Raw genomic sequence first — 21,828 nt, 5'->3', positions numbered from 1 at the left:
TGGTGTCTTATTATTTATTGTATAAAAATGAAAACATTTTTTTGCTTATTTCACCACAGTTTATAGGTAAAACTGTTAATGATTATTGCCAAATAAACAGTTTGTGCATCCAATCTTGGTGTTACCATGGTAACCAGGCAGATGTTGTCACAAGTCTGTGAGGCAGAGGCTGGTGGACGTCTCCACGTAGATGCAGCCTCCGGATCCTGAGTGCAATCGCCCTCCTCGCAGATCAATCACGAGATTCCGACTCTTCTCGGATTCTGTCGTCTGGAGTCGAGCTGCTCCGAGGAGAGAGTCCCACAGCAGACCTCTGCTCCATAGCTGTACATATGCACACATGCTGGAGTTACTGCAAAAGTGTTTATTTTCCTTGAACTTTTTCACATTGGCTTACACTACAAACCCAAACTTCAATAGGTTTTATTGGGATTTCATGTGATACATTAGGGTTGGGCAACTCTAGTCCTAAAGTGGCAGTGTGCATATATTGGATTTTCTTCTTGCTCAAACACATCTGACTTAAGAATTTGAATCATGTGCTTGAGCAGGGATACATCTCAAACCTTGAGGACACTGGTCCTTAAAGACCGACGTTGCCCACCTCTGTAATAGACCGAAACAAATTCATTAATAACAGTTAACAAAAGAATTTATGAACTTCAAAACTTGTTACAGTAATAAATCATAAAACACTGTGGTGCATTTGAATGCAATTTTACTCTGATATCTCAAAATAAAATCTAGAGAAACAACAGTCACCTGCTAAATAAAGAGATTCCACCTGAAGGAGCAGGGATGGGCCATAAAACTGTATGTAATTGAATTTAACTATAAATGCAGCTGTTCTGTGAAGGTCTGAGAGATTTTGTAGAAAACATTAGTGCGCAAACAGCATCATGAAAACCAAAGAACACAGCAGACATGGCGGTGGCAGTATCATGCTGTATGAATGCTTATACTGGTCCTTCTCAAAATATTAGCATATTGTGATAAAGTTCATTATTTTCCATAATGTCATGATGAAAATTTAACATTCATATATTTTAGATTCATTGCACACTAACTGAAATATTTCAGGTCTTTTATTGTCTTAATACGGATGATTTTGGCATACAGCTCATGAAAACCCAAAATTCCCTATCTCACAAAATTAGCATATCATTAAAAGGGTCTCTAAACGAGCTATGAATCTAATCATCTGAATCAACGAGTTAACTCTAAACACCTGCAAAAGATTCCTGGGGCCTTTAAAACTCCCAGCCTGGTTCATCACTCAAAACCCCAATCATGGGTAAGACTGCCGACCTGACTGCTGTCCAGAAGGCCACTATTGACACCCTCAAGCAAGAGGGTAAGACACAGAAAGAAATTTCTGAACGAATAGGCTGTTCCCAGAGTGCTGTATCAAGGCACCTCAGTGGTAAGTCTGTGTTAAAGAAATTGTGTGGCAGAAAACGCTGCACAACGAGAAGAGGTGACCGGACCCTGAGGAAGATTGTGGAGAAGGGCCAATTCCAGACCTGGGGGACCTGCGGAAGCAGTGGACTGAGTCTGGAGTAGAAACATCCAGAGCCACCGTGCACAGGTGTGTGCAGGAAATGGGCTACAGGTGCCGCATTCCCCAGGTCAAGCCACTTTTGAACCAGAAACAGCGGCAGAAGCGCCTGACCTGGGCTACAGAGAAGCAGCACTGGACTGTTGCTCAGTGGTCCAAAGTACTTTTTTCGGATGAAAGCAAATTCTGCATGTCATTCGGAAATCAAGGTGCCAGAGTCTGGAGGAAGACTGGGGAGAAGGAAATGCCAAAATGCCAGAAGTCCAGTGTCAAGGACCCACAGTCAGTGATGGTCCGGGGTGCCGTGTCAGCTGCTGGTGTTGGTCCACTGTGTTTTATCAAGGGCAGGGTCAATGCAGCTAGCTATCAGGAGATTTTGGAGCACTTCATGCTTCCATCTGCTGAAAAGCTTTATGGAGATGAAGATTTCATTTTTCAGCACGACCTGGCACCTGCTCACAGTGCCAAAACCACTGGTAAATAGTTTACTGACCATGGTATCACTGTGCTCAATTGGCCTGCCAACTCTCCTGACCTGAACCCCATAGAGAATCTGTGGGATATTGTGAAGAGAACGTTGAGAGACTCAAGACCCAACACTCTGGATGAGCTAAAGGCCGCTATCGAAGCATCCTGGGCCTCCATAAGACCTCAGCAGTGCCACAGGCTGATTGCCTCCATGCCACGCCGCATTGAATCAGAATTTCTGCCAAAGGATTCCCGACCAAGTATTGAGTGCATAACTGTACATGGTTATTTGAAGGTTGACGTTTTTTGTAATAAAAACACTTTTCTTTTATTGGTCGGATGAAATATGCTAATTTTGTGAGATAGGAATTTTGGGTTTTCATGAGCTGTATGCCAAAATCATCTGTATTAAGACAATAAAAGACCTGAAATATTTCAGTTAGTGTGCAATGAATCTAAAATATATGAATATAAAATTTTCATCATGACATTATGGAAAATAATGAACTTTATCACAATATGCTAATATTTTGAGAAGGACCTGTATGTAGCAGAGACAGGAAAACTGGACAGAGTCAATGAGACGATGGACGGAACTAAATGCAGGACAATCCTGGAAGAAAACCCGTTAGAGGCTCATTTTTCTTCCCACTTTACATATTGCACTACTTCGTGTTTGTCCGTCACATAAAATCCCAATATAATATATTGAGGTTTGTGGTTGTAGCATGACAAAATGAAAAAATGTCAAGGTTTATGAAGACTTTTGCGATGCACTCTGGATGTATTCATCTATCTGGGTGTAAGACAGAAAAAGGCACCAGAAATAGGCATCAAACCTCCACCGAGATGTTAGCATCAGGGTATCTTCTGTAGAAGATGGTTCGGAGGTTGAATTTGGGGTTTCCATTCTCCTTGAACAATCGTGTCCTGACAACGTGACCCTCACATCGTACCAGAGCGTAAACATCTGGAGCTGTGGGCCCAAGACAGGAAACTCAATATGATGCAAAGAAACAAAACGAAATAAACTAAAGACATACACAGGTTGGACAATGAAACTGAAACCCCTGGTTTTAGACCACAATAATTTATTAGTATGGTGTAGGGCCTCCTTTTGTTGCCAATACAGCGTCAATTTGTCTTGGGAATGACATATACAAGTCCTGCACAGTGGTCAGAGGGATTTTAAGCCATTCTTCTTGCAGGATAGTGGCCAGGTCACTACGTGATACTGGTGGAGGAAAACGTTTCCTGACTCGCTCCTCCAAAACACCCCAAAGTGGTTCAATAATATTTAGATTTGGTGACTGTGCACGGACAGTTCTGTTGGAAACAGGAGAGTTGAGGTGCACATTTAATTCTGCCATGATTTGGGCAGCCGTGGTTTTATGTTTTTTGGATACAATCTGGGTTAGCACCTGAACATCCCTTTCAGACAGCTTCCTCTTGCGTCCACAGTTAATCCTGTTGGATGTGGTTCGTCCTTCTTGGTGGTATGCTGACATTACCCTGGATACCGTGGCTCTTGATACATCACAAAGACTTGCTGTCTTGGTCACAGATGCGCCAGCAAGATGTGCACCAACAATTTGTCCTCTTTTGAACTCTGGTATGTCACCCATAATGTTGTGTGCATTTCAATATTTTGAGCAAAACTGTGCTCTTACCCTGCTAATTGAACCTTCACACTCTGCTCTTACTGGTGCAATGTGCAATCAGTGAAGACTGGCTACCAGGCTGGTCCAATTTAGCCATGAAACCTCCCACACTAAAATGACAGGTGTTTCAGTTTCATTGTCCAACCCCTGTAGATGACTGCACATGTGGTTGAAATGTTTTCTTCTGCTAAGCCACCTGTCTGTTTGGGAGCTCTGAGTCCTGATGCCCTGCAGAGGTGAACTGTGGTCACTACTGCAGGCTGAGGTAGAAAACAATGGAACAAAGATGGAGATGGCAGGTCGTTCTTTAGTTCCCTTCAAAGAGAAAAAAACAGAACCTGTATAAAGAGCAGAACACTGCTACAAAGAAGAAAACAATCCAGGTCACAAATCAATTCCTGTTATAAGAACAGAAGGAGTGATTTGAGCAGATTAACTTCCCTGAAGAACAGACATTAACGGTAGAAATTAGAATATGCCTGAACCACGCAGAATGTTTGGGGAAAGAAACAATGCTGCTTTCAAACAAGCATTGGGGACTGAAAATGCTGTATCAGCTGTATGCTCGGAAGGAATGTGGTTCTGTTTTGTCGTTGTGTGTGATGGTGTGAAACGAGCAACATTTCAGAAAAGTAACAGTCAAACCTGGTGGTGATACTGTGATGGACCTGGATGACTTGCCTTAACTGAAAGAACCATGAATCCGGCTCTCCTGAATTGAGAACGTTAAACTATCCATTTGTGACCATAATCCCAAGAACTCTTGGGTTATACAGCAGGACAATGATCCAAAGCACACCACAACGTTCACATCTGAATGGCTCAAAATATTTAAATGAAGGTCTGAAGTGTCCTAGTCAAAGTCCAGACTTAAATCCAATTGAGATGCTGTACCACAGCTTAATTATTTGACACATGTAAGTGGGGCAAAACAGCAAAAACAGAAGAAATTTGTACCCTTTCTATGGCTCTCTCATTTACTTATTGCTGGAATCTCCCGTTGTTCCAATTGATCCCGTTGTGTCCTTTTGTGTTCGGTTGTCGTCCTGATTTTTCACGTTCCAAGATTTTGACATTATTTAACTAAACTACACTTAAATATTCACCAGTGTTTGGATCCTCAACCAGCACATAACAAATATAGTTTAAAGAAAAGTGTAATGAAGGTTAAATTACTGAAGTTTTTTGATCATGGCCTGACAATAGTGATCTTGTGTTTACATGGCTCATATTTTTTTATTATTTTTTACAAAATCAACCAATTAATTGAACTATGATGTTTTTTATTAGACAGACATGACGTCAAAACAGAAAAGTTGTATTTGGGAAACACCTTAAATTAACAAAACCATCATTAGAAGAAATAACTTAAAATGGCTGTTTTATTTTAACTGCTTTATAAGTCTAACGAGCTGTTTTGGGAGATTTTTTACCCATACTTCTTTGCAACATAGCTTGGCCCAGAAAGCCCTGCTAACCAAAGTAAACCAGCACTATGATAATAAAACTCCACCTGCTGCTGCCAGAATCTGCTTTTCCTCCTGCCTTCAATAAATACATACAGAAAGGTGCATAGCTGCAGTCAGGTTCAACAAATTTCTAACCAGCAGTTATTAGACTGTGAAATATAACAAAACATTACTGACTGTGCACTAATGATAAATTAAGCCTGTTTTGTACATCATTGACAATCTGTATATTAATAATAGGACTGTTGAATTTCTAAAAGATCCCCAGATCCTCTGGCTGCAAAATAAGCCCAAACCACCACCCTTCCACCACCGTGCTTGACTGTTGGAATGCTGATATACTGACATGCTGTGTCATCAAAAATCTTTAAGTAGCTCTCATCTCAGGATGTCTCAGTGTGGATTTTCTTTGTCTCTTATAGTGATCTGAACAATACTGGTAAGTTGTTTTAAAGTGCAGTAGAACAATAAAGCACAACCTGCATGAGCATTGTGATTGGGTACCATTTATCCCACTCACCAATGACATTCCGGATGCTACAGTATTTTCTTTTTGGAGTGACAGATATTTTGTCCCAACAGGAGTTTCTGCAGGATAACCTCTTGGTTCTAATCATATATCTGACTCAGCACATACAGCTACAGTCTATCATTAAACTCACCTCGTTCTTCCTGACATTTTACATCAAGAGCAAGGCTAACATTAGCATGTTTACACTCTGTTTTGATATGATTCCTTGATAATTTGACACACATTTCAGTGCAGTTCCAGGTACCTGTGTACAAACGAAGCTTAAAAAAATGTTGCCCTTCATAAACTCAACTCTTTGATCAATAATCGGATAGCAAACGGTGCTTAGTAGGAGTTTTTTTTTTACTGAATCTGAACCAGGTGAAGCTAAAGCTTCTATGGATAGAGTATATTTACCAACAAAGAAAGTTTTTCATCTTAAATGCAAAATGTATATATTTTGTCTTATTTTGGCCTAATTACTGCTCTGAGAGGGTTGTTCTTTGAGCAAATGGCCTTTTTTAGAGTCTGTATTCTCCAGTTAAAGATTATTCATTACTAAATTAGTTGATAATAATTTCAATAATCGATTAATCATGATTATTCCAATTAATTTTTTCAGCCCTATATTGCACGTTAAACATTTTAACAACCAGTGTTTCAGCTGCTCTCTGCAACTTTCTCTTTAATGCTGGCCGATGAGTGTGATGTTCGAAGCAGGTCTCATGACAGAAAGCAGCTGCTGCAGCCAGCACAGTCTCTCTTTTACCTTAAAAAACAGACTGTTGGAAAAACAAGAGTCATTAGATCAGCAAACAAATATGCACCGTTTCTATAGGCAGTGATTTTAATAGCTCTGCTGTTTAACGGGCAGGCACAAATTTCAGTAGAGATTCGTCTAACAAGATCATAGATGGCACAATAACAACATGTATGTTGTTATTGCATGCATATGGAGTTGAGTTTTACCAGGTTATTTGATAATGATCATTTACAAAAGCCTGGATGGTGTCCCAGAGCCACAGAATATGCCTTGATGCCTAGTCTGATGGTTCATTCAGATTAAAAATTCCTGCTGACATTTTATTTTTATAGATAAAAATCTTTTCTCTGCATGACCAGATAATGTTTATTATGGTCTGATATACAACACCCTAGAACTAAAGACGACACACTTTCTTTCCACCTCGACTTTAAATGGAAGTTTGGAATATGTTGATACCAGAAGACACTATTATTAACACTACTATTAACAATTTAATCTGTGGAGTTTTAAAGCCCCAATATGAAATGTATGTTGGAAAGTTCCCCAGGTCGCACAGATGTTCGGCAAACATCATTTAGTGATGACTTTTAAAAGCAAACTGGCTAATATTTGTCTAAAACATTTGTCTGTTAGGAGAGTTGAAAGTGCATCATGATAGACCCTCAGTTTTAAACTTCATTATTTGTTGTCAGGTGGTGTTTACTTGTACTGTTTTAGTTAGATTTAGGAACTGGAAACTATTTGGTCTGGATTAGGATATTATCATGTTTTCCTTATCTGGATTATTAATTTTGCCTCATCTGCAAATGACACAAAGTCTCAGGTTTCCTGTGATGTTTCTTTGAAAGCTCTGCTGACCACCTGCCAAGGCAACGTTCACGACTTGTGTCCAGCATAATTTTCTCCATTTTATCATGGGACCTGGATGTAACGAGTGCAAAATATGGTGTGGTTTATTCTGAGGGGGCTCATCTCAGGTGGGCCGCTAGACATCAGAATAATTTTTTGCACTTTGGCACACCTGAGATGGACGTGAGAGTGCGAGAAAAGCCTCAGCAGGAAGCGCCCGGCGTCGCCCGGCAGGAAGGTGGTGGGCAGCACCACATATCGACCCTGAGCCAAAGTTCCTCTCAGAGTCACGCTGCGAGAGTCCATGTAAATGGAGCTGGCCGCCTGCTCCACCACGCACTGCACTCGGCTGCAGCGATTCACCTCCACCTTAACGGGATGAGACGGTTTTAAAGGAAATGAAATTTAAAAAAGTGAGAAAAGTTCATGTTTTGTTCTGTGTGTTGGCCCACCTTCAGCACCTCAAAGCCTATTGGCAGGTTTTCTCCTCCTCCATTTCTCTTCAAGATTCTCCTGTCCTCCTGCTGCAGGCAGATCAGCACCTCCTCCTCTTTGCTCTGCACCTCAAACATGAACTAAAAAAAGAAGGTCATGGGTACTTTCAGCATTCTTGCGTTTGTTTAGACACATTTTATCACCAGCTGTACCTGTGGATTGTACAGAAAGGTGTCCCTGTGGTTGATACATCCCCCACATCGACTCCTCCTGTCTATCTCCTCAACAACCTCTCCCCCTTTCTTTCCTTCCTGATTGCTCTCCCTAACCTTGTTCCTTCTCGGTTTGGCTCCTTCAGGCCCGATGTTACTAAGTGTCAAAGCACTGCTGCTGCATTCCCCTGTAGAAAGAGGTGCTATGGTGGGAGCAGCTGAAGTAGGAGCTGGAGTCCACTCCCCATAGCTCTGCGTCTCTCTCCAGTGGGAGTTCAGCCACAGCAGAGTCCTTTGCACCAGCCGGCACACCACCACATCTGTGAAGTAGCAGCAGAAGTCCTGGAAATCCATCCTGTTTAGAGATGAATCAGCATGAAATCACTTGGAAGTTTGCAGAAAAGATTATGCATAATATGTTTGTCAAGACAATTGATTTAATTAAAAGTCGTGGTACCAGAACTCCCCAACATCACGAACCACAATCCCCATCTTCTCCCTCTCTGCACGGCTCAGCTGCTGCCACTGCTCCGACCTGCAGGGGGCATGCCACAACAACAAAAAGGATATCCGTTCAATCAGCTGAATATTCATTCACTTTCATTCACATAGCATGCATTTGTATTTATTTTACTCTGACACACATAAATAAAAGCCAAGGGACAAAAATCTGTCAGCAGCAGCAATTCATACTTATGGACTCCACAGAAGTGGTCTTTATAAGAGAGTAGTAAAAGAAAGCAACTGAAACTTGAGACAGTATGGTTGATATCTGTGACTGGTCTTACTGTGTGAAATGTAGTTTCATGAAGCTGCTTTTAACTACAAAGACATGTCCAATGATCAACTGTAGCAATGATGAAAATCAGCAACACCTTCTAACGGATTGTAGAGTTTAAAAACAACTTTAATTCAGAAATGCATCACCTGTTTTATTTAATCATATCAGTGGTATAAAAATCAGTGGTCATAAAACTATAACTGGCAGAGAAACAGGGGTGAAAACATCCTTACTGAGCTCAGGAGGAGAAAAGCTTTAGACCTTGCAGAACATCTCTCCTTAAATCTATTGGATTTTTGACTTGTAGAAAACATTTATGTAAACTTATTGTTGGGAATCTTATTTGTACTTTTGCATGATTCAAGCCATGTTTTTAATTATAGCTTGTATATCTGCTTGAGCGTATTTGATAATTTCTCCTTTCCTTTGCACATTTCATTGGTGATATTTGATTTTTTCTTTTGAATAGTGAGTGAAGACCTTCCACCTTTCAGCAGGACGACCCTAAACCTACAACAAGAGGCTTTAATGGAGAGGTTTAGATTAAAGCATGTTCATGTGGTAGAATGACCAAATTAAAGATCTAAATACATCTGAGAATCTGTGGGAAGTCTTGAAAATTATTGTTCACAGACAGTGTCCGTCCAATCTGACTGAGCTTGAGCTATTTTGCTGAAAAATATGAGCTAAGACTCTAGAATCTAGATGACAAAAGTAGTGAAAGGTGTTTCTACAAGGTATTGACGCAGGGGGACTAAATACAAATACACACCACACTTTTAATATTTTAATTTGACATTTATGCCCTGTTGTATGATGATCTATCACATTGGATCACAATAAAAACATTAAAGTATGTATGTTTATAACTTGACAAAAAGTGAAAAAGTTCCAGGGGTGTGAATACTTTTGCCAGGTGCTGCAGTTGATCTCTACTGTGAAACAGATGACAGAGCGTAAGAAATAAACAAGTAGTGTTTTAACTTCTGGAAAGCTTTACTGGTCCTTGGTGGCCATTTTCAGAGTTTCTCAGACCTTCATAATGTAAACAGCAGATGTTTCCTTGTAAAACATTTCCCTAACTGTTGTAAAATGTCTGAAATTGTCCAGAAAAGTTGAAGTGGCATTGTAAACCGTTGTAAACTACATCGTCAGCTGAGGCTTTATTCCTAAAACTCCAACAAAATGTGCTCAGCTTTCAGATGAAAAAGGGTTTCAAAGCGCTCTCACCCCTGACTCCAGGCCCCTTTCCAGTCCGTGGTCCCCCACGGGTTCCTCATGCGCACCATAAAGAGTCGGGACGTCCCGCCTGTCCTCAGCAGATTCTCCCCCAGCCTCACCTTCCTCACCGCTGTGATGCCGTAGGCGTGCCCCCGTACGAGCCCACAGTCCAACACCGACTCCACCATCTCCCCCTCAGCTGGCTGAGAAATGTGAAGCACACTGAAAATCCTTACCAGTTTAACAGCGGCGTCTGGAACATCGAAGACCTTCAGGGTTCCAGAATGTAAAGACCTACCCGGATGGAGCAGGTGATGAGGGATTTGTGCTCATGGACCTTAGCTAATGTCTGGAAGAGTGACTTCCTCCGCTCGCTGTGCAGCCTGAGGGCCTCACAGTCAAGGCTGAGAGGCTCCGATACCCCTCCAGTGAAGTCGATAAGGGCCTCTGCAGTGTTTCCTCCCTCTAAAGCCTCATAGCAGCCATTTAGTCTGAAACACAAAACTTGTCATTATTTGCCTGAAATAAGCTTTGAAAAAATATATAGATCATAACCTACATTAATAAACTAGTATATGGATGACCCCACTGCCTAGCATCTACTTTATTTTCTCCTGTTGTTTCTGCTCACATCAGCTGTATTTAATGTGATTTCCCAAAACAGCTGCTCTCAATAACATGTTTTAATGTTTTTATCAACAGAAAAGAAAACCGAAAATTTGACTCAAAGGCGTCCATTTAGCCTATGCTTGTAACTACAATCACATTTAACCCTCTTATTACCATTAAGCCAGCACAGATGCGATTTAGCAGGAGGGGTAGTTTTTTGCCCTTTAAACTATTACAGCTTAGTCAAAAATCCAAAGCAATACTGAGTGGATACCAAAATCTGAAATTTGACAAAAGCACCCACTTATTTCACAATTGCTTGATTTTTTTCAACTGTAAAAATCAATAGATTTAATGTGAAGGGACCTGGCTAACCCTTGATGACCTACCCTGAAACTTTTATTAATATCTTTAGAATGAGAATTGCACAAACCATACTAATATAATTTTTGACGCCAGTTTGCACGGTGTGTGTGTGTGGTGGGGTATCTTCACTCAGGTGGGAAAACTAATAAATAAAATCCTTTGCAGGATACTCTGGATCACTGCTGGAAACAAGTGTTTTGGAACTCAACCTTTAACTGATTAGCATCACTGCACCGTTGCTTTGTGATTGTAGGCTATAGACAGTGTTGTTTAAAAGAACAAAGGTGGCTCTCTGTCCATGAGATACAGTTTTCTGCTTCTACTTACTTGGCGTAGGCCTTCTCCAACAGGGCACTCCAAAACTCTCTTGGTGTTGCTGAGCGGCAGAAGAGCAGGACTCCAGCCTGACTGACCGGCAAACGGTCATCCACCACAACATCAACCCAATGTCCGAAGCGCCAGAACCTGAAATGGAAGATCCCTGCATACAGGTCCGGGCGTTTTGGGTTCCATTCCTGATCCATGTGGTCAGGAATGACCTGAGTGAGGAACAGAGAACGGAGGGAAGGTTAGGATTAGGGGAAAGTGCAGATGTGGGGTACAGAGATAACAGGGCAATGAGTCTGAAGGTTGAACCTTTTTCCACAGTGAAGGTTCAGATGCCAGGCACGAAATGGCTGCCACCATCCAGCAGTTACCCAGACTGCCTTGGTGCAAGTCACGAGTGCTGATACCATCCACAAACAATCGAGGGTCCCTGCATATTTCCTAGAAAGACGAGAGGGGAAAGAAAGACCAGCTACCTGATGTTTTGATGGTGCCCTTCAGATTTCTGCAACTTCTGTAAAATGTTGCTTCGTGACCATATGTCTGTATTTTATACTCTATTGCTCTTTAAAATAGTTGCGAGATTTAGAAACACAGTTCTCTGCAAAAGCTTTAAACTACTTCTGGTTTCTTTATATTTTTATCCAAGTTGTAATGTGTTAAAGTGGTCTTAAATATAAACATTGTTTTCAGGCTTTTTAAAGGTCTTCCAAGAGTTTATCTCATGAAACATTTGTTCAGACTTTAGGAAGCTGATATTTTCTGTCAATAGGACCTTCCAGTTTTGATCTGATAATGCAAAAAAAAAAAAAGAAAATAATGCATCACATCCAATGTTGCTGCTAAGAAGGCATTATTATTAAAAGTATGCAACACTCCTTGAAACAAATTTTATGGAAATTATTTCAGTATTAATTTGCTTTGTTTTTTGACTTTTTGTCTTTACAAACAACATTCCATATTGGACTTAAATGGTTACAGTCCCCCAAAATATATTTATTTTATTTGAATATTTCAAACTGAAGAAAACGCTGATATGTTAGAAGGTTTTGAAACATTGACATTTTTTCTTCTTTTTTTTAAGATTTTAAAGTACCTAATAAGGGTGAAAACAATAATTCTGTCAAAATAAGTGAAGAAACAGTAACAATAAACAATACATCATGACAATATGAAATGTTTTCTGTGGGAATATATATATATATATATATATATGTGTATATATATATATATATATATAAATATATATATATATGTACAGTACAGACCAAAAGTTTGGAGTTTGGACACACCTTCTCATTCAAAGAGTTGTCTTTATTTTCATGACTATAAATATTGTATCTTCACACTGAAGGCATCAAAACTATGAATTAACACATGTGGAATTATATACTGAACAAAAAAGTGTGAAACAACTGAAAATATGTCTTATATTCTAGGTTCTTCAAAGTAGCCACCTTTTGCTTTGATTACTGCTCCGCACACTCTTGGCATCCTGTTGATGAGCTTCAAGAGGTAGTCACCTGAAATGGTTTTCCAACAGTCTTGAAGGAGTTCCCAGAGATGCTTAGCACTTGTTGGCCCTTTTTCCTTCACTCTGCGGTCCAGCTCACCCCAAACCATCTCGATTGGGTTCAGGTCCGGTGATTGTGGAGGCCAGGTCATCTGGCGCAGCACCCCATCACTCTCCTTCTTGGTCAAATAGCCCTTACACAGCCTGGAGGTGTATTTGGGGTCATTGTCCTGTTGAAAAATAAATGATGGTCCAACTAAACGCAAACCGGATGGAATAGCATGCCGCCGCAAGATGCTGTGGTAGCCATGCTGGTTCAGTATGCCTTCAATTTTGAATAAATCCCCAACAGTGTCACCAGCAAAGCACCCCCACACCATCACACCTCCTCCTCCATGCTTCACGGTGGGAACCAGGCATGTAGAGTCCATCCGTTCACCTCTTCTGCGCCGCACAAAGACACGGTGGTTGGAACCAAAGATCTCAAACTTGGACTCATCAGACCAAAGCACAGATTTCCACTGGTCTAATGTCCATTCCTTGTGTTCTTTAGCCCAAACAAGTCTCTTCTGCTTGTTGCCTGTCCTCAGCAGTGGTTTCCTACCAGCTATTTTACCATGAAGGCCTGATTCACACAGTCTCCTCTTAACAGTTGTTCTAGAGATGTGTCTGCTGCTAGAACTCTCTGGGACATTGACCTGTTCTCTAATCTGAGCTGCTGTTAACCTGCGATTTCTGAGGCTGGTGACTCGGATGAACTTATCGTCCGCAGCAGATGTGACTCTTGGTCTTCCTTTCCTGGGGCGGTCCTCATGTGAGCCAGTTTCTTTGTAGCGCTTGATGGTTTTTGCGACTGCACTTGAGGACACTTTCAAAGTTTTCCCAATTGTTCGGACTGACTGACCTTCATTTCTTAAAGTAATGATGGCCACTCGTTTTTCTTTACTTAGCTGCTTTTTTCTTGCCATAATACAAATTCTAACAATCTGTTCAGTAGGACTATCAGCTGTGTATTGTATCCACCTCCTGCACAGCACAACTGATGGTCCCACCCCATTTAAAAGGCTTGAAATCCCACTTATTAAACCTGACAGGGCACACCTGTGAAGTGAAAACCATTTCAGGTGACTACCTCTTGAAGCTCATCAACAGAATACCAAGAGTGTGCGGAGCAGGAATCAAAGCAAAAGGTGGCTACTTTGAAGAACCTAGAATATAAGACATATTTTCAGTTGTTTCACACTTTTTTGTTCAGTATATAATTCCACATGTGTTAATTCATAGTTTTGATTCCTTCAGTGTGAAGCTACAATATTTATAGTCATGAAAATAAAGAAACCTCTTTGAATGAGAAGGTGTGTCCAAACCTTTGGTCTGTACTGTATAGAGTGAGTTCATATGTATTTATCCCATCTCTGAGGAGGGATAAACCGTGATGGGACTAACATCAGCAGGTAGTATCACCACACAGTATGGGGTGTGAATGGCTGTAAAACCACCTGGGGAGACAAGTCATGGTTTTTCATGCTTAATGTATGAACTTTGTGGCCGGTTGATGAACATTCTAACAAGGACAATGGCCTCTGTGACTGTGCTTCATGGATTTACTTTGCACACACGCACATGCTCATATAAACATACGCACCCCTGACATTCAACCTTCGCCGTATCTCTGCAATATGTTGTCTCATATATGTGTTGCTTATTCGTGCTGAGTTTTTTTTTTTTCATATCTCAAACTGTATCCTGCTGAGGATAAAGTGTGAAATATGATTTTTTCCCCTCCTCTTACCTAATGTGGTCTTTCTTCTTATCCTCTTTTTACCTAAATGTGGCTTCATAGTTTTTTAGATTTCTTAGAAGGATTGTATTACAACTAGTGAAAGTGAAAGCCAAACAGTATTAGTATTTGAAAGTTTGGACTAAAACAGTTTGATACCAGTGACCCAGCTTCTCTACTTAAACTTCAGTGAGTGCCCATGACTGTTATTATTTGAGTGATGGGACCACAACTGCCTTATACCAGCGACCTCAAGGATTAATATTATCATTTTTCTTCTAGCACAGGATGAATTCCTTACCACAGAGGACTTAATGAGCTAATTACCTCTATTAGAAAGATTGGATTAGAATCAGCTCTTACCAGTAAACCCCCAAGGATTATTAATGTCATTTGATTTGTTTTTCTGTGTTTGATTTTCTGTATCATTGTAATGTTTTTCCTCGTGTACAGCGCTTTGAGTGCCTTGTTGCTGAAAAGCGCTATATAAATAAACTTGACTTGACTTAATGTAGGTGGCTTCTTTCACTTTCCTGTCAAAAAATAACCGCAACACTGAACCAAATGAAGGGTTGAGCCAGTGACTTAGGTTACCTTAATATTCCCTTTAGTGACCTTAAATTAAAAACCATTTATGCTCCACATTAAATGCGCAGACGCAAGTGGATGGGGCCTTCTGTCCATCCAGTTCATTTCGTGCATTTTGTAGTCTGTCATCAGGGAGTTGTGGATGCGTACCCAAACGCAACAAATGTATCAATACCACCAGAAATTGTGAGGAAAGAAAACAATGGCAGAAATGGGTGAATTTCTCCATCCAAATGTGCTGATGTATTTATAGGCCACACAGACCACCTCCGTCTACGGCAGCGCCTCTTTTTATGTCTTTATCGGAGAATGTGCATTTTCATAATTCACTCCACCATTGCCATGTTTGCTATTATCTGAAACTTTCCTTTGGACTTGGAAACTTCATCAGAACTGCCCTCTTGTGGATATAGTGTCTATGCCATGCCATGCCAACTTAATAAATGGCGTGAAAGCATGAAGGCAGTGATGCTATACAGCTTTAGGATTGGGTGGACCTATTTATGTGCGTGAAGGGAGGATAAACGAGCCTTAAGGGCCCTATTAGTGGGATTTTTCTCACCACAATTTATAAGCCTAATACTTCGAACCCAGTGCCGAAGAAGACTTTTGGGTAAGGAGTGAAACCAAGGAGAAGAATATCTGGAGAAGTATGGAAACGAAAACTTTTTTTCCATATTCAGTTGTCATTTTCCATATTTATCCAGGCTTGGAAAATTCATCCATCCATTGTCTGAACCTACTTATCCCTGCAGGGTGGCACAGGAGTGGGCTTGGGCCTATTTTCAGCAGTCAATGGGCAGGAAAAGGGGTTCAGCCAGGGCTGCGAGTCCATCACAGGGCAACACAGAGACCCACAGGACTAACAACCATGCATGCACACATACACACACACGCAAACTCTCACTCCAAAGGACAATTTAGAGAGGCCAGTCAACCTCACAGTCAGGTTTTAGGACTGTGGGTGGCATCTGGAGTACCTAGAGAGAACCCATGCATGCTATAGGAGTACATGCAAACTCCATGCAGAAAGACCTGAGGCTGGGATTAAAACCCAGGACCGTCGTGCTACAAGACAACAGTGCTAAAGACTGCTCCACCATGCAGTCCGACTTGGAAAAGTATAAAATATTCCACATTTTTCAAGACTGGATATGGACCCTGCATAGACCCTGCAAGGACTAGAAAGTAACAAAACATTTACAGCACAAACTACACCCTAACTGCTGTAATAAAACATTCACTCTGCATTAAAATGACAACTGCTTCCCTAATAAACATGTGATTCGTAAACCTCAAAGTTGCTGCTTTTATTCAAGTCTACATGCTTGGTGTAGCTGGAGTTTTCAGTTACAGTGACTGAAAGATGCAGCCATCACAATGCTGGACTAAAAACAGCCAGTCTATTTACACTACTACTGCTTTTTCTGAACTAGACGCTCAGAGTATCACACTAATGTAGCTGTCCATCTGTGTCTCCTGCTCTCAGGGATAAAGTTTCACTGCCTGACAACCTCTCTAATTATAGAAAGTGCTTGCTGAAGATGCGTCTTGACATAGATCAGGGGATGGATTTGTAAATTAGGCTCTTAGCATTTGCTAGAATTCATTTCAGTTATCTTTGGAGAGTTTTGCTTCACGCCAAACTCACCCTCGGCCTCCTCCAGGTCAGTCCAGGTGGGGGCGCCCTCTTGTAGAAGAGGGACTGGTTGGTGGCAGGGAACAGAGAGTCTTTGAAGAGCGCTCCTCGACGCAGGCAGGAGCGCCTCAGCTTGTCGAAGCTCTGACCCTGGAAGTCATTCACCGCTTCCATCGTTCTCACATCAAATGACTAAAATAAGGTGGAAAAACAATGGTAAAAAAGACTCAAACAGAGAGCAAAAACGTTTGATGCATTGCATGTATTGATATGAGAACTTAAAGCCATAAACTGTTAGAACAGCTAATTTATCGTGTTATAATCTACTCCTGGGATTACGGTTGGGACACACCTATGAAATGACATCTGGTCTATCAGAAATTATGAAAAGCAATTTGCTTTTGATCAACTAAACAAAAGCTTTCACTCTGCACTGGTCCGATAAAATGCAAAACCTTGTAGTTTTACGATACAGTTCCAGTCAGAGGTTTACCTTATGGGGCACTAATACTCCTTTCTTGTTATTTTACCCATTCTGCGCGATGCACCCGCACCACTGGCAGGAAATTGTCCCACGATGCCACCATCATGCTTGACAACTGGTGCAGTTTACGTGGCTTTGAAAACCTCAGCTTATCTGAATCAAACAGTCATTGTGGAGAAAAGCAGCTCAATCTTTGCGTGTATTTGACCCGTCTATGTGGGCAGATGCGGATTTCTGTGGAGCTCAAAAGTTTTATATCTTCAGGAGAAGCTTGTGTCTTGGCCAACAGGCTTTTGGTCCATGCTAATAAATAACTCTGACACTGGTGAGGCAGCAGCTTCCTTCCCTTGATGGTTCTTTGGATGTTTTTGAGCGTCCTATCAAACCAAGAGAAGATTCCAAACACACATCAAAACGGGTTTTGGGATGGATAAAGCAGGCTAAATTCAGGCTTCTGGAATCCCCTTAACCACAACTTTGGTAAAAATGTATGGACTATACCGAAAGGCTGGTTCCCTGCAAGGAAAACAATGAATGAGTTCTAACAATTCTGCCAGGAAGAGAGATCAAATCTTCAACCAGAAATATGCCAGAAGCTTGTTGATTGGCCACAAAAAACTTGTGTTTCATGTGTAATTCACTGAGGAGCAATTAAGCTAATATTAGCGGGGGTTGTATGTATATATTTAAGCCTTAATGTATAACTTTGTGGGAAAATTCACAGCAAATTCTGCAGCCAGTTAGCTGCTGGTTCTTCTTATCAATTTTAAGACCCTTATGGGTAATAACTCTGTCAGACACAAAGAAAGATGCATCAAATTAAGAGCTAAGAGTTAAGAACGTATCAATGTAATGTCTTTTTAATATCAATTTATCTAATTTCAACCTTTAGGGTTGCACTGTTTCTCAGGAATATTACTATTAATGTTTTGGCTGATAAACTAATGTGAGTGACTAGTTGATTTTGTTCAAAGGGACATTTGCACATAATTGAAGTTGAACATATTTTGCCTAAACACCTCCTTTATAATGGCTCTTGGTTATAGCGTGTGTCCGAGTTGTGTTTTAGTGCTCTGTGGTAATAACTGCGTTGGCGTCAGCACCTTCTGTGCAAATGTGAGCGCTTGTTTTAGGTCAGAGTGTGAGAAGCTGTCAGAGAGCATGCCAAGGACAGCGTTTTATGCGACTGGTGTTTGTCGCTGCCCTGAGGATGAAATTCAGTGCACACAGGTGGTGCAGGCTGCAGGTCCTTCAAAGATCAGAGTTATCGGTGAAGGTTCATACTTGGAAGAACAAGACACAGATGCAATCAAGCATTCGTTTTGAACACATATAATTGTCCACAACTGTTCATATCCCGGGCAGATTTAGATTTAACATTATTTTTCTGTCGACCAAGAAATTTGTTTCTGATAGGAAGTAATACCGGCATCTCTCAAATGATAATAACGCAATGTAAAAGGAGTATCAATTTTATTTACATTTTGTTAAAAAATGCATGTCAAACATTATTTATGCCCTTTTCAATAACCAATGGAAAATCTATAATTCTGAATACAGCAGTCAAACCCTTGCTATATTTGTTGACCAACTTTCTGCATGTTTGCACAACGATTTATCCTTCGGTTCCAAGTCTTTGAGGATTGAAGGACTTTCTTGCCATGACACTAATTTTTAGCTCCTCCCACAGATTCTATATTAGATTCAAGCCCAGCTGGGCTGCTCCAAAATGTTAACATGACTTCTAAACATGTTGGTATAATTAATAGATTAGTTTAGACCTAAATCGCCCAGGACTATTAATATTTTTGTTCTTAATCGTACCTTAACTGTCTCTTTTTGTTTGATTTACTAAGGCTTAAATGTAAATTTGCATCTGTTTGAATTTTTTCTTGCAATCAAAATATTTTTGATTACATAACATTAAATACTAAAATTCTGTCTGGTCCATTTGCTGTCTCAAAGAAGCATTTATGGCATTTTGTTTGATTCAAGCACAACTGCACCCCTGAGAACAAACACTCTTTATGAATCCAGAGCCAAAGCTTGGAATAATAACTCGGCCTAAGATTTGCTGCTGGGTTTGGGATCATTGCTCTCTTGGTGACCCAATTTGGGCCAAGCTTCAGCTGACCGAACATCAGATGGCCTCATGTTTGACTCTTGATAATGTTTATATACAGAAGACTTTACAGCTGGTTTAATAAACGTGAGGACAAACGTTGTGTTTCTTTCTATACAGCATGTGTAAAAACAGTTTTTAAATGCTTATATGATATAAGAAATGAAGAAAGATAAACATGTTTGCAGCAAGCTATGGAGTTTCTCTATAAAAATTAAACATGTACTGTAAATATATTAAATATATGCAAACCATGGGTTCTGCTGCACCAGGCAACATAAAGTACAGAATACTTTTAATTAAACGTGACATTTATATTTACCTTGTCGGCCAGCTGTTTTGAATAATTAAGAGTTTTAGCACTTTATCTTGTTTTCTTATACTTTGCACTGAGTACCTGGAGAAGATAAACAATATGATGTAAATTTGGGAAGTCATTTTTCCCAAGATTTCATTATTGTTCCTTATTATAGGCAAGGCAAAAAGAGTGACCTTCGCTTCTCAATCTATAGACACTTGATGCTGTCTTTCAGAATTTCTCCAACCCTTTCCCCTGAGCCTGTCCAGGATGCTTTGTGCCTTAAGACAGAAATGAATATATAGCCAATAACATAAAACCTGAAAGCGCAGTTTTATGTCCTTATAATGAGTGTGTGTTTATGTAACAGCTTCTAGGGTGATTCTTGTGTGTGTGTGTGTGTGTGTGTGTGTGTGTGTGTGTGCATTTCTGTGTAACTCTATCTCCCTCCACACAGACAATAGACAGATGGTCACCACGCAGGGTGACATAACACTCATTTACAGCTGGGAATAACCTCACACCAGTGAAGTCCACTGTTGATGCAGTCAATCTGAAGTTTTTGTTACTTCATCCTCACACATCTGCATGTAAACTGCTAAGCTACAGCGTAAACAAAAGTATTTTCTCAGAGTTTGAGGGTCACTCACTGCTTCTTCCAGTGTTCTGTCAGGTGGTCGTGCCTACACTTCCTTCTTGTCCTTGTTTCTGATGTCTCTTCCATTCGGTCCTCATCTCACCATGGTTTGAGTCCAGCTAACCTTCTGTCCTCAGGTTTTCCCTCCTTTGCAGCGTCTTCCTCACACACTCCTGGAGGATCGGTTTCTGTTGAGCGTGCTACCCTTGTCACCTGAGAAACTAAGAGGCTGCCACCCTCATCGTTTAACTGCTTCGCTGCCAAATGTCACGTTGATTAGGCTTAACATTTAAATGTCTGAGCTGTGGACACCAAACAGTGCTGAAAGAGCTAAATTAGGCCAGTCCCCTGGTTCTAATTTTAGGCTGGGTGTATTTTAGGAAATACTTCAAGGGACAAAATGAGAACGCTGACAAGCTGCTTTAAAAATCTGAATAAATGTGCATCAAAAGCTTATATTATATCCTGAATAAAAACAAATTGAGTTGTATTAGACAACTTTTTTACTTCCATGCATTTTTACAGACCTACTGATGCATTTATACAGCATGTGAAATAAGTACCGAATTCCCTTTAAATAGCGTTTAAATAGGGGTCATTGACATTAAATCCACACAGTGATGTTGGCTGCAACCAAAGTAATGCACACATATAAAAAAAACAAAGGGTTATTAATTCAGAAAGGCAGTTGATGAAAGACTGGAATGACTCGAGGAATAAGTATTGAACACAATACAGAAATGTGTTTAACACCTTGTGGAATAGCATTGTTTTTGGTAATTAACAAGTTCAAGGCATCTCCTGTATGGAGAAACTATCTATTTAATTGCTTTTGATTATCATTTTGACTCCTCTGTCAGAAATCCAATGAGAGACTTCTGGCAGTAGCTGGTTTATGGTGAAATGATGTCTCCAGCAGCACTCACTGGAGCATTCAGAGGTTTTAAAATGCTCCATTAAATTAAAAACTGTAACCATTGCCATTAGTATGTTTTTTATTTGCTCTCAAATAAATCGTACCACTCTGTACAATACTTAAGTAAATAGAAAACTTTTATAATAGAAAAATTTTTTGTACCCATAACTTCATTTGTGGAGCAATTTGATTTCTTTGCATATATGGATTACACATACCAACATCTAGTGTGAATTTTATGTCAATGACCCAATGAGAAATATTTAAACTGTGAAAAATGAAGACATGTTCAACACTTTAGATTAAAGACACTGACAGCTTCCCTGGCCCTACTGGAACAAAGTTAATTCTGAGAATGTTTTAAGCCTGGGTTTGGGTCTGTACTTTGACTAGGCCATTCTAACACAAGAATATGGTTCATTTTCTACTGTAGCTCTGGCTGCATGTTTAGGGTATTTGTGCTACTGGATGGTAAACCTTCTCAACTCTGACCAGCTTCCCTGTCGGTGTTGAAGGAACATTATCACAGCATGATTCTGCCACCACCATGTTTTACCTGTTTCAAAATTACTAACAAGGACACTGCGTTTTATTTAGGTATTTCAGAGTAAATAAGCT

General features: G+C 40.3%; 1 protein-coding gene across 1 annotated transcript; it reads right to left on the bottom strand.

Annotated features, from left to right (window-relative positions):
• On the bottom strand, window positions 1-20,565 carry LOC124881050 (calpain-5-like). The gene is made up of 13 exons (XM_047386537.1): window positions 20,308-20,565; window positions 16,766-16,945; window positions 11,543-11,674; window positions 11,234-11,445; window positions 10,230-10,422; window positions 9,941-10,134; window positions 8,387-8,464; window positions 7,930-8,284; window positions 7,735-7,857; window positions 7,455-7,651; window positions 3,884-4,002; window positions 2,866-3,002; window positions 1-324 (listed from the first exon to the last, which is right to left on the bottom strand). Exons 2-13 carry the CDS (start codon window positions 16,925-16,927, stop codon window positions 148-150), a joined length of 2,079 nt encoding a protein of 692 aa, XP_047242493.1. The 5' UTR covers window positions 16,928-16,945; window positions 20,308-20,565; the 3' UTR covers window positions 1-147.
• Between the last annotated feature and the right edge of the window lie 1,263 nt (window positions 20,566-21,828).

The sequence above is a fragment of the Girardinichthys multiradiatus genome, chromosome 14 (assembly GCF_021462225.1).
Source record: "Girardinichthys multiradiatus isolate DD_20200921_A chromosome 14, DD_fGirMul_XY1, whole genome shotgun sequence".
In the NCBI taxonomy this organism is placed as follows: Eukaryota; Metazoa; Chordata; class Actinopteri; order Cyprinodontiformes; family Goodeidae; genus Girardinichthys; species Girardinichthys multiradiatus.
Note: the sequence above shows the minus strand (reverse complement) of the source record. Positions and strands in the feature narration are given on the sequence as shown.

Bases quoted from the DNA above. Each gene is read 5' to 3' on its own strand.
- LOC124881050 (XM_047386537.1), bottom strand. From the start codon at position 16,927: ATGGAAGCGGTGAATGACTTCCAGGGTCAGAGCTTCGACAAGCTGAGG. The intron at 8,285-8,386 runs GTACCACGACTT...ATCTCTAAACAG, and splicing joins CGTGATGTTGGGGAGTTCTG to GATGGATTTCCAGGACTTCT. The intron at 325-2,865 runs GTTTGATGCCTA...GCATATGTACAG, and splicing joins ATGCTAACATCTCGGTGGAG to CTATGGAGCAGAGGTCTGCT.